The 13,908-nt window shown below is 41.5% G+C and overlaps 1 protein-coding gene across 3 annotated transcripts in view; it reads right to left on the minus strand.

The window, feature by feature from the left end:
* Positions 1–4,126: 4,126 nt before the first annotated feature.
* The window catches only part of LOC134224851 (choline-phosphate cytidylyltransferase B-like), an 81,544-nt gene continuing 71,762 nt past the window's right edge, over positions 4,127–13,908 (minus strand). For all 3 annotated transcript variants that reach the window (XM_062704486.1, XM_062704487.1, XM_062704488.1), the window contains 3 exons: positions 8,894–9,079; positions 8,637–8,774; positions 4,127–6,315 (listed from right to left, as the gene is read on the minus strand). In XM_062704486.1, coding sequence (XP_062560470.1) covers positions 5,590–6,315; positions 8,637–8,774; positions 8,894–9,079 — 1,050 coding nt within the window. In that variant the 3' untranslated portion in view covers positions 4,127–5,589. The remainder of the gene's footprint in view (positions 6,316–8,636; positions 8,775–8,893; positions 9,080–13,908) is intronic.

The following is a 13,908-nucleotide window of genomic DNA, read 5'->3' on the forward strand; positions in this document are numbered from 1 at the left end:
GAACACCCCACCACGTTCCGCATCATTTATATTATACAGTCAAACCTCCATGAGTCGATATGGAAGGGACCATCGACTCATAGAAATATCGAGATGTAGAATAGAAAATCCTTGGAAAGCTCTTTGGAGGGACCATCACAGTAACCCAGAAAATATTTTTTAGTATGGAATAATTTGCTTCCATGAGTCGATATCTAGTCATAGAACATCGACTCATGGAGGTTTGACTTTAATAGCTAAGTAAGTGAATGTGCCTAAAAAGGGTGACCTGACTATATACGTTAACGGTCGAGACTTTATGTTTCTGTGTACACTGCCGGTACTCGCATATCAGTCCCATTTCATTTTTTATCACTTTTGTGTTAACCTCAGGCATCGTAGCCACGGGAGTGGTTTTGGGCATAAACCCCCCCACCCAGAGACAAAATTTCTAGAAAAAAAAAATTTTTGAACCACCTCGATTAAAAAAAATGTTCAGAAATCCGACCCCCCCCCAACCAATTTTCTGGCTACGCCACTGACCTCAGGATTAGTGCATATTTAACATGTACTTACAAAAAAAGGATCATAAACGGATATCCGTTCTAAACCTATGATCCCTATTCAGACTGAAAGCCAAGAACTGTCTACATAACCTCAATCACAGTCGACTCCTTAAACACTTACGAAAAAAGTTGTAAAATTGATACTTTGTTCTGACGAAGTGCAAAAAAAAAATCAAACAGTGCGTGTCCCATATTAAAAGTACTCGCATATCAGTCCCATTGCACTGGTATTAAAATGTAATCATGGCAGTACAATATAGAAAAATAATTACAGCCGAGAATTGTTAAATAACGTATATTTCATTATGAGCATGAGCATGAGCAGGATAACCGTACAATTCGTAGTTGCTACTCCGCGATTGACTAGAACTTGCGAAATTGCACAGGGAACCAATTGAATGGAGCTTGGGTTTAGCTATCATTCTCAATGTGCAAATTTCGGAAATTCAATGCATTTTACTAAGTCAATTACGGCGCCGGCCTCGTCCTTACGGTCATCAAGGGAAGGAAGGATTATTAGTTCAACTCTCGTTGCTACTAGAGACCGAGTATACCTCTGCATCTCCACGATAGTCTTAGGATAGGATATTGTGTTAGTATGAAGGGATATATTATCTGGATTCACTTTGGTAAGTGATGCGATCTATGGGGTAGGAATATATGAATGAGAATTAGAAGTACTAGAGTAATGAGAAAGTATTAAAGTGAATTCTAATGGGATTCATTTTTTACAATTAGAATTTGAATGCTATTGGATTCTAATACCACGCACACGTCTACCACACCATCGCTACCCGCACATCAACCTCACACATTCTTACTTGTATGAGGCCTGCACGAGCGTTTCTACATTTTATTTACTGCTACTAAGTAACAGGATGCTTTTTATAACAATTCTATATTTAGAATCATACTTGCTAGCAATGAGAATTTGATTTGCAAAGAGATTGAGTTATATGATTAATGAAATTATCTAATAGGAAATTAGAAAGGGCCAGGGATCAAACCCTTAATCTCCTGCTTATGAGGCAGAAGCAGTGACACAAGGCCACCAAGCACCTCTGTTAAATAACGTATATTTCATTATATACAAAAACTAACCTAAAAATTCAATAGAATTAAGAACACTCTTGGTTGATCGGTAAGCTTTGCCAAAATAACTTTTGATCCTCTCCGATAAGCGGAAAAATAGCTTTCAGTAGCGTGTTTTTGCGATTGATCTCCAATCCAACAGGGTGTTCTTGTATTTTCAAAGTGCTTGCCAAATCGAATCCAGGAAAACAATGTGCAACGATGGATTGGTTGGTCACAAAGTACAGAGCGACTGTACTTCAGTTCGAAACTTCCTTTCTCCACAACAATTCTTTTAATTCTGTAACTTATTGAGAGTGTACTGGCTAACGCTGAAGGCAGTTTGAATAAATTTAGAAGGTTCCATGTTCAACACAACAACATTCTTTTTTCTCGCAATACAGCATCAGTGAACTCCGGGAATGTAACTGGTAGCTTTTGACGTATGGATTTTTCAACGGGAGCGTGAAATGAATCCGCAGCCATAAAGGTGTGCCCTGATTCAAAAAATTTAAGGGTGATTTCCTTCACCTGCATCACCTGGAGAATTAACCAACAATATCAAGTGAAGGAAAAGCGCCCAATTTTTATTTTGGGCGGCACAATTATCTAGCCAGAACGTTAGTATGCGATCGTTTCCTACGTGTTTAATAACCCGATGGAAGCAGCTAATAATGTCGCTTGCTGACCTGCCTGCGACAGCTTCATTCCATAGGCAAGCTATAACTGAGTTGGATTTGGCGTAGTCCCCAACTGGCGCAAAAGTCTCATTAAAAGCCAGAAGACGTTGCAGAAACATGATCGTCTTGAAACCATCCAAACGAGGTAGCTGAATCACCTAAAGGAAGAAAGAGTTTTTTGTTCTAGCTTTTAGGTAATTTGAAGAAATGTTTACCTTTTGTAAATCAACAGCTAGAACTATTTCGTTTGTCTCAGCAAGATCACCATCTTTCCTATACTCTTCGCGAGATTCATTTTGTAGAAGCTTGTGGTCATTGTACCTATCACAAATAGAGCATCCATACTCAGATTCTTCATCTTTATGTCCCAAAGAATTTTGATGTTCTTCAGCAGCAACACACGTTTCGCATTGCTCATGACCGAGCTTGACGATAGATATATTGAGCTTTTTTACAACTCTACAGAAAAAGGTATAGCTGACTTTCAAATCAGGATGCGTCTCCTGATACTGCTCATACATTTTCCTCTGCGTAATATCTGATGGTAAGTAACGTCTGTTTGGTGCATGTTCCCGCCGATAGTGGGTATTACATGCTTACATTCTCCACGGACTGGTTATCAGTCATATTCAAGTCATCAATCCGACTAAAAGATTCTATCTCCGTGTATGAAGAATCGAGATATAACGCCCACGTGCGAGACACTTCCAGGTACTTTCCGTTCTGATTATTTGAATCGAACCCATAAAAATCACCTTCCGAACTATCACTATCACTACTCAGTTCACTACCGTAGAGTTTAATTGCATCGAGAGCAGACATTTTTCACGATATGTAATGAATGTCAACCTTGTGCTTTCAAAATACAATGTGTCATCATGGTGGAAAATCAAAGTAAGCGAATAATAGGACTAGTATGCGAGTACTTTTGGTACATTTAAATAAAGTACCCGAATAAGCAGTCCCATTTAGTTTTATCTCATTTTGGTAATTGAAAAACAAGTTATCTATTAATATTTTAATTTTAGACGATAAATATATATTGTAAAGGAAAGTTTCTGAAGGATATCGTCGATTTTTACTGCTGTTTGAAGCGATAATCAAACATATTATATGATTAAATACAAACTTAGTTTTCCTAATGCCTTCATTTTCGGAATGGGACTGATATGCGAGTACCGGCAGTACAGTTCTCAAAGTAAAACGTGAAGTGATCCACAATCAGGTCAATGTACTGATTAGGGATCCTATAATAAGAGATATGCGGAACCGGCCATTGTGAGCCAATCGAGCATTGAGAACTGTCAAAACGTGAGCCAAATGAACGTTGTTATTGTTGCAGATTGAGAGGTATTGAGATTGATATCAAATAGATTTTAAGAAAAGTTTCATCGAATAAACTATTTGTTTTACTTTCGCGAGTAGAAGTAATCTAGTTTATGTGTTTTGCTTATTTGTATTGCACTTTTATTTTAGTGACAATGCTTATTTAAGCACTGTTAGTGGACAGACAAACGTATTCCAAATTGTTATCAAATGCAAAGTCATATATGTACAAGCTTCAACATTTTGCGCTTCGGCAAGTGGTGGAAGCATTTGCTAACAAAAGTAACAGCGATGCTAAATCACCTGGAAAAGTATCTCTCATTATACTCAGATTTCGATAAGCTTGTTTTCGTTATCAGTAAAAAAAAGTGAAATTATTCCGTTCTTTGTAGACTAGCATTATTACTTATCGTTGGAGAGCGGTATCTTACGAACTAACACATTTATTGATATCATGGATGTATTCTTCAAAACCATTTTCACGGACAACAAACCAACGGCAACTGTGTATAACATGTTTACTATCAATGATTTATTCAAAGGTTATCTTTGCATTTTTGTTTTCTTCTGTTTTAATTTGGTGAATTCGTTAATAAATGGTTCCAATGCAAACAATCCACTACTGTCTACTGGTAGCGTCTAAACACCGGCGAATCATGTTGCGCCAATACAATACAATTAGGTAGGTTCCATCATACGCATTTAGGTAAATCTGTCTCTCATTTGTCCCGTCGGCTGGAACATCCAAACGCAAGCTCACTTACATACTAACTTTAGATAACTATTACAAATCATATCCTCAGATAGCCGACAAGCATTCCCCAGCAGCACTACCGAAAAAGTATTGACCATTCCAATAAATAGCACTAAGTGCGCGTTAACTATTAGTAGGTATGCAATATATTGCGCTCTGTTGTCTGTGCCCAAACTACGCTTTCTTTTCATGAAAATCTTTGACGATCTTTGGAAATCCGGTTGGATGCTCGAAGCAGTATTGTCCATATGCTCTAAACTAGATTGTAGGTAATGGTACTCGTCCTAATAGTTCAAAAGGCAACTCTCACAAAAAGCTATCAACCGGAAAATTGGAAAATGTACATTGATAAGCATCAGTAGATGAATGAAATATGTATTTGCAATGCTGTAGATAGAGAAAAGGCTAGTTTCTAGGCATTGTTCTTTGAGTTTTAATAACATTAGATTGCTTACGAGAAGAAAGTTTAATTTGAATGTCATTTTGTTCTAGGATTACAGATTCACGATCAAAACTTCACTGGAATGTAATGCTCAAAGTCGTTTTGGAAAATATTCGCCTGCTGTTGTTCCGTTGCCACCAAGTCGCATACCATTTCTTGTTCGGCAAACAATTTTTCGTGTAATATACTCATCAGACAAAACAGCCTTTCGTCGGAATCAAATCGGCACTGTAACGTTTCTGAGCTAGCTAACGTAGAAAAGGAGTCATTCAAACCATTCAGTAGCCTTACTGTGATAAATTAATCACTCTCTGACACTGTGATAAATAGACCACTCTCCGAAAAGTAAGCCAAATATTCGTTTACTTTTAAATAATTTAACTCTAGAAGCTCGGATGAATCAATGATTGAGGGAAAATAAAAATGGTGTAACAGTAAATGATTGCAACTTAAGAAAATCTGCACATACTATTGAATAGGAGAAACAAAACCTTCTCTAATTTATCGATTATAACTAAATAAATATGTAATAAAATATGCAGGAAATTTAGCTACGCATACTTGCACCCATTCACACAAGCCTTCTGCAGTACAGTCGTTCCTGCTAAAACTTCCACGTCTGCATTCTTTACCTAATCGGTTACATATCGAGTCTGGTTTCACTCACATAAAGCAACGCCAACACTGAGATTTGCGCTGAGGCCAAAAGCGAACGTCCCAAACAGCCCAAAAAAGTCTCGTCTCAGTCATTTGCACACACCCTTAATGCCTCTAGTGCTGACCGTTAGCTATCGCCGCCAAGCTGTAGTTGGATGCGGGTCGCGAACGTGAATCCACAAACTCGTCCTCCTCTTCCTCATCGTCCTCGGTCTCCGAGAGGGCATTCCTCTCCAAGTTGAATCCAGATCTCAGCAGGTTCGAGCGCTTCATAGGTGGCGAATCGAGCACTGAGTCAGGACTATCGCCGTCCTCATCTCCGTACTCGTTTAAACTGCATGTGCTGCCACCGTGCGGACTTCCGGGCGGGCTCAATGCCGATGTGAGCTTCTTCCGCGAATCGGACAAGAAGGTTGAGATTCGACTGTCCTTACCGAACATCAGCAGGAACGTCCGGATGATGTCCGTTGATTTTTCCTCCCACTTGCTGATGATGTCACCTTTGCCCTTCTTGACCTTGTCCTTCAGTTCGTCCATTTTGTTCTGGAAACGGAACTTCTTCTCGGACAGGAACGACACGTTCAGCTCTTTGGCGGTGTACCCGCGGGCCAGGTTCCGGCGCACGTACATATCGTAGTCCTTAACGATCCGGGCCACAATGTCCGATGTGCTGACGCCTTCCGTTCGCTCGGTCGCCACGAACATTCCGCGAGCTTTGATGTTGGCGTACACATCGTTGCAATCGTCCGAGCTGTACGGGATCTCGTCGTGGGCCACGAAATCGATTTTGTGCTTCTCGAGGAACTCGTCGTCTAGCTCCCAGGGCGCGTCGCGAACAATCTGCAAATATAGATAAAACATATTTGTTAGTTTAGTTTTGAAAATCAGCAAGTCTAAAGAACTTTTTGACTAACTTATTTTAAACTTTCGATTGGATATGGATTGAATTTAGTGTGGATTGGATTAGATTTGGATTGGATTTGGATTGGATTGGATTTCGATTTGATTTGGATTGGATTTGGATTGAATTTAGTGTGGATTGGACTAGATTTGGATTGGATTTGGATTGGATTGGATTTGGATTGGATTTGGATTGGATTTGAATTGGATTTGGATTGGATTTGGATTGGATTTGGATTGGATTTGAATTGGTTTGGATTTGGTTGGATTGGTTTGGATTGGTTTGGATTGGTTTGGATTGGTTTGGATTGGATTTGGTTTGGTTTGGATTGGTTTGGATTGGTTTGGATTGGTTTGGATTGGTTGGATTGGTTTGGATTGGTTTGGATTGGTTGGATTGGTTTGGTTGGTTTGGATTGGTTTGGTTGGTTTGGATTGGTTTGGATTGGTTTGGATTGGTTTGGATTGGTTTGGTTGGTTTGGATTGGTTTGGATTGGTTTGGTTGGTTTGGATTGGTTTGGATTGGTTTGGATTGGTTTGGATTGGTTTGGATTGGTTTGGATTGGTTTGGTTGGTTTGGATTGGTTTGGTTGGTTTGGATTGGTTTGGATTGGTTTGGTTGGTTTGGATTGGTTTGGATTGGTTTGGATTGGTTTGGATTGGTTTGGATTGGTTTGGTTGGTTGGATTGGTTTGGATTGGTTTGGATTGGTTTGGATTGGTTTGGTTGGTTTGGATTGGTTTGGATTGGTTTGGTTGGTTTGGATTGGTTTGGATTGGTTTGGATTGGTTTGGATTGGTTTGGATTGGTTTGGTTGGATTGGTTTGGATTTGGTTGGTTTGGATTGGTTTGGTTGGTTTGGATTGGTTTGGATTGGTTTGGATTGGTTTGGATTGGATTGGATTGGTTGGATTGATTGGTTGGTTTGGATTGGTTTGGATTGGTTTGGATTGATTTGGTTGATTTGATTGGTTTGGATTGGTTTGGATTGGATTTGGATTGGTTTGGATTGGTTTGGATTGGTTTGGATTGGTTTGGTTGGTTTGGATTGGTTTGGATTGGTTTGGATTGGTTTGGATTGGTTTGGATTGGTTTGGATTGGTTTGGTTGGTTTGGATTGGTTTGGATTGGTTTGGATTGGTTTGGTTGGTTTGGATTGGTTTGGATTGGTTTGGATTGGATTTGGATTGGTTTGGATTGGTTTGGATTGGTTTGGATTGGTTTGGATTGGTTTGGATTGGTTTGGATTGGTTTGGATTGGTTTGGATTGGTTGGTTTGGTTGGTTTGGATTGGATTTGGATTGGATTTGGATTGGATTTGATTGGATTTGGATTGGATTTGGATTGGATTTGAATTGGATTTAGGTTCGATTTTGGTTGGATTTGAAGGATTTTGGTTGGATTTGAAGGACTTTGATTGGATTTGAAGGACTTTGATTGGATTGGATTTAAATTGGATAAGTATTGGATTTGCATTTGGAATGGGTTAGGATTTGTGTTAATGCATGCTTAGCCTGACCTTTACGCCGAATTTTAAATGACCTTCCATTATTTTTAATGTGACTAGTAAGGATCAAGTTTGCCTATTTATTTATTATTAAGTGGAAGGTTACAAAGCCGAGAGACTGTTGGTTAATCCTTTAGTAGCGATAAGAGACTTTATTGAAAGAACAATATCACAGTTGTTGTGGTTGTTTTCCCCTCTATTTGTATTTATCTAATAAGCTTTCCAATAGCATAGCAACTAACTCAGAATAAAGAATGCAACATTTTAGTAATGCGTAACATTTGAAAAATGCAACAGTAAAAAATGAACGTTCAACATATTTTCCGAAGAAACGCTGTTCATTAAAATATGAGAAACAAAAGAGGAAAACATAATCCGCTGACATAAATATGACAGCACGGAAACAACGTGCTTTATAACCAAGTACACGATGGTCTCCAACTTTATGCAATCATGAAAATAAATTGCACTAACAGTTTTCATCCATGGCAATAAAAACATTCCATTTAAAAATAATCAGTTACCGATCGAGTCACTATGGTACATGAAAGCTTCTTCGGTACTTGAATCCGGATTATTTCCGAACTAATCCATTTTCTTGGCAATGTTACCCATTTACATTCCAACTCCGCAATAACCAATCTTACTTGCACAGTAGAAACTGCAAAATGTCTACAACACGTAGCAGAAGATAAACCAAACGCCACGCAACAAGTTACAAGGCGAGCCGCGAGACGCAACACGGAAACTCACCTCATCCACGTAGCGACAGTGCCGGACCGCTTCGTAGCGTTCGTCGTCGTTCATGACGGTGCGGCCCTTCCGGCTGTGGGTTAGCTCATCGCTGCACACGCCAACAATTAGATACACGTTGCGAAACACATTCTTGGCCTGAAAAAAAAAACCACACAGAACGAGAATCAATATTTATAAGCCCGAGCTCGGTTATGTGAGAGGTTGTGCGGTAATTAATGGAAGGGGTGGACGGTGCGTGGTAGTGGACGACTCACCTGCATCAACTGCCGGGCGTGGCCCTGGTGGAACAGATCGTAGATACCGTCGGCGTAGACACGAATCCTCCGCGGTGCGGTATCGGATCTGGCCATCTGGTAGGTAACTTTCTGGGTGTAGTCGCATCGGTCCCGCTCGGCCACGGCATCCAGTTCGTCGGAGAAGGGGGCCGGTTTGCAGATTGTCTGAAAAAGTTCAAGAGAAAAGAAAAAAGGATATGAGTATCCGGGGTGTTCTGTGCGCTACCGGGTGTGCATAGTTGAACAACAAAGTGAGATGAAATCTGTCCCAAAGTAATTTATCTCAATCAAGATGTTTGCGGGCAATTTGCGATGACAACGATAACGCACAGCAGATTAAGCTGTCGGCAGATTTATGGCAGAATAAAGCAGATGATGTTCCTTCTGTAGAAATTTCATTCTGTAGTAATAAATCGTAAGTAACTGGAATGGTCGTAACACAGTAAACTGGAACAGTTTGGTGAGATTCGTTGTTGCTGAGGTTGCCATTGGAATTTTTTGAAAGGGGTTCGAGCGGATGTACTACTTGAATAATTAAGGTTTAAGGAATGCTCTCTCATGGTAGAGCGCAATTTCACTTATCTCCCTCGACTTTATCTTCAAAATGTATCAAGGAATGTACCTTGCGAGAAGCCCCACTGTCGACAAACAAACTCGATTATGGCTCAACATGTCCCACCATCCTCATGCAAACGGTCTCTCTGAGACTGCTTATCTTGCTGTTACTTGGCTTTCAGTTCATCCATCCTTTTCATCTTCGGCTTCATTATTGATTTGTTACCTGAAGCTTTTCAAATCGGACAATCTTAGTTCAGTTGTCCAGGTTGTTCACATTGGAAGCAAGAACGCGTCTTCGATTGTTTACCACAGACGGCTTTTCCTCCACCGCGACGACAACGATAGTCCACCCGCAATGTGTGTCAGCTGTTCGATGTTACGCTCCCGACGTTTTTCTGCATACGGCAACAACTTTGACTTGACCAGTTCCAATGCTATCGTTCCGATGCTATCACTAAATCATACGCTAGGTCATAGTCATGCGATTCCGGCAAGCTACACAACAACATCACTACTTGTAGCTTCTCCGGGTTTGGATCGCCGACATCCGCTATGCGCTGCATCACATCCGAAAACGTTTGCAAATGATGTTTCATATCGTTGCCTTGCTCCAACTCCGTTATATTTTTTAAGGCATCCCGAACTGCCTTCGCTATCGCACAATTGCGCTCCAAGTTTGTTTGGTCGTCTTCAATGCACAGCCCGATTATCGTCGAGCTTTGGCATTTGCTTTCTTTTACTCATCTCTTACTGGGTTCACTGGAGACTGGAAGTCTCCTCTCGGATCAATCGTACACTCCGTGTTGTCCGGCGCAAAACCGAATGTAATGCAATATCGTCGCTCGTTCTCTGATCAATCGTCCTACACACCGGTCGCACGCGCATCTTCTTCGATTACACGCAGCCAGCTGGGGTGGAGTCTACCCCGGAGCCGCGTCCTCTTTCAGATATTTTATCATCCTGCTAATGTTTGCATTTTTGTAAACTTGGTACGACTCGTGGTTCATGAGTCTGCGCCGTTTACCATTTCCATCCGTTTACCATCCCGAAATAGCTAGGGCCCATAACCTATGGGTGGACAATCCACGGACGGAACCAGACTAATTTAAAAAAAAATGAGAAAAATCTGGAGCAAATGAAATGCAATCCTCAAAGCTTCCGAATGCCGAAAAGCTAATACCGTCGGGCGAGGCTTCTTTTGACAAATCAATGGCTACTTTGGACATTTTAAAACAAGAATTACAACGAAAATTACCATAAAATTGCCATTATCACCAATCGGGTGTCTTGTTGATAGTTGGATGTTTCAAATTTGATATTTTTCCCGTTTAATTTTTTCAAAAAATCAAAAATCCAAAGTAGCCCCCGGAGTCAAAAGAAGCCCCGCGCGACGGTACTAATAATATTATCTTCGCTTAGCACTCTTCCGACATACGAACAACGTATCCAGTCCACCGGAGTCTGTCTTGATGTATAAATTTAACAATATCCAGCCCTTTATAAACCTGGTACAAGTCGTTATTCATGCGACGTCGCCAGGTCCGGTCATTCTCCTGTTTGCTGCCGAGCAGTGTTGTCCTACACCCATTGCAAACAATTCTGCTCTTTGATTTTACTTCATCTAAATGACTTAACTAAATAAGTGTAGGACAACACTGTTCGGCTTCATTGTTGATTTGTCAGCTGCAGCAATTGGGCAATCTTTCTTCAGGTGTCCCGGTTGTTTACATTGGAAGCAAGCACGCGTCTTCGATTGTTTACTTCCACCACTGGCGACTTTTCCTCCACCGCAACGACGACGGTGATCTACCCACAACGTATGTCCGCTCTTCGGTGTAATGCATCCAATGCGCTCTTGACATTTTTCTGCTTCCAACAACAACTTTAACTTGACGAGTTGAATCTTCAGCTTGTCTCCTGGTCGCTGCTCCAATGCCAATGCAGGGCCCTGTGGGGCCAGGAGAGTGTCTGGACCAAAAGGACCCTTGCATGGCTGTCAACCTTCACGGACCGAAAATGGGACAGGAACGTCAGATCCCGGTAGATAGATCGATAACCCAAGAACCTCGACGATCTTCCGGTTGGGAATTATTTACTCACGTAGCCTGATTCGGGGACCTGTCAGCTGGTGCTTCCGTTGGCATACGTGCCCACGAACACATTTGCTCGCTGTCAAGGTAACTCTTACAGATGTAGCCAGCGAAGGACTGCGTTAACAGCAGCTTGGGTCCAGATTTGCGTACGCCCTGGCGTGTCACCAACAATAACGAACAGAATGTCGTTGGTGTATATGAAGACGACCGACGAAGAAATTCTGGACGAAGGCGGGTAGGTTCCCGGCGAATCGCTGCTGTAGCACTGAGGGTGTCCAAGTGCGGTTGAGTGCCTTGGAGATTTCTAGGGAGACCACACCCAAAAAACAAATCTGACAATTATTGTATAAAATCTGGGCAAATACAATTCTGTAAGCTTTTTATACAAATATTGTATCAAAATAATCACAAATCTGTATTATTTCAATACAATAATTGTATTGAAATAATACAGATTTTGTATATGCCCAATTATTATACAGTTTCTGCAAGGTTCTTATGCAGAACTGTATTAAAATCTGCCATCCGCTGGTTCGGTGCAGCTTATCGTTCTTACCATAGTCGAAGGGGTCATGGAAAACGTCCCCTAGCCCGGGGAAATATGAACCTTTCCCATACTAAGCACGTAAGACGCATTCCATTTCTTCCGTCTGCTTCCAACTGTTTACGTAGCCGGCGGCCTTTAAACCATACGTTTTCATAAGAATGAAGTGACCCACTCTTCGAATCCAAATGTCGAAAAAGCTAACACGCTTTTCGAACCCTGTTGATGCTGTTCCAGTGCGAAACGATTGTTAACATGGATATTATTAGGGTAAACTGGGGTAAACGCACCCCAGGGCAAAATGGCCTTTTGGCATTTTTGGCGGTGTTTCAGACATATTTTCAGGAATGTTTACTGCTGGACTGGTAGTTCGAGATCCGAACTACATGCGCTGTAGCAAATATGCTCGAAAAATTGCTGAAAATGCCCTCAAAAACGTCGTTTTGCCCCGGGGGTGCATATTACCCCAGTTTCCCCTACTTGCAGAAATCGATCGCGATCGTCATTCACATCACTTAGAATCTGTTGTTCGTGAAAATCACAGACTAACTAACAGACTAAAAATTTACACTGAGCTCAAGTTACAGTTGAACCTCCCTCACCGAGATTGCTTCGCTCTGATACTCTGGTTTGAGCATCGTTAAACCTTTTGCTTTCACCGTCATGTTTCCTCCATTTGCTGCTACAACTGGGCCGCAAGAAGGCTTGATGCTCTCCAGAAAGTTTTGATTCAGCATCATGTATACGCTTGCGCCAGAGTCAAAAAACCATTCAAACGTCAAAACCTTCGTTCAATTTATTTGATGCACTGTCCCATATGGGGACGTGCATGGAATGAACATAATTAGGTTCTGCAGCGTCTGTATCTAACCTCAAACTGATGACTGATTAGTAGTACTTCGCGTTGGATTCGGGGGCAGCCAACCAATCGCGAACTCGATCCTTGTCGGAGTCAGTGGAAAGTACTACTGAACTGTCAAAAAAGTTCATTCGACGAGGACCGAATTCATTCGTGACGTCATGCTGCAGAACCTAATTACGTTTGAGCGGTCGCGCTGTTTACTAAAAATGAACACATGTTTATACATCGAATTCAATCAGAATGAATTTCGGCACCGCTCAAACGTCAAATAATGAACCTATGGGAACATCCATTAAAGACGTAACGCAAAAATCGACTATTTTCAACCCCCCTCCCCCTCTATGACACGCTTTTTGAATGTAGCACTCAACCCCTCCTCCTCTTTCCACTAAGCCAGCGATTCTCAACCTGGGGTACGTGTACCCCTGGGGGTTCCTTCGTCGGAGCCAGGGGGTACCTTGAATCTTCTATGCAAACTACCTGATCGAAACAATGTGTTGAATGACATGCTGAGAATATACTTCTGAACTAAAATTTAAAGTCTACAGGCTTTCGACTCCATTTGAGAGACATGGAAAGCTCTGTTGCCTTCCGAATTCGTTGGATTCTACGCTTCTCGGAAGCCCCTTTCCAAGCAGCTCGGAGGACTCCTTTCAAGAGGTTTGGAAACCTTCTTTCAAAATGTTCGGAAACCTACTTTTAAGGGGTTAAAAGGCCTCCATTCAAGATGCCCGGAAGCCTCATTTCAAGAGGCCCAGAAGCCTCCTTTCAAGAGGCCCGGAAGACTCGTTTCAAGAAGCCCGGAAGTCTACTTTTAAGAGGCCCGGAAGCCTACTTTTAAGAGGCCCGGAAACCTACTTTTAAGAGGCCCGGAAGCCTGATTTGGAGAGGCCCGAAAGCTTTCTTTTGAGAGGCCCGGAGACCTCCTTTCAAAATG

The sequence above is a fragment of the Armigeres subalbatus genome, chromosome 3 (genome assembly GCF_024139115.2).
Source record: "Armigeres subalbatus isolate Guangzhou_Male chromosome 3, GZ_Asu_2, whole genome shotgun sequence".
In the NCBI taxonomy this organism is placed as follows: Eukaryota; Metazoa; Arthropoda; class Insecta; order Diptera; family Culicidae; genus Armigeres; species Armigeres subalbatus.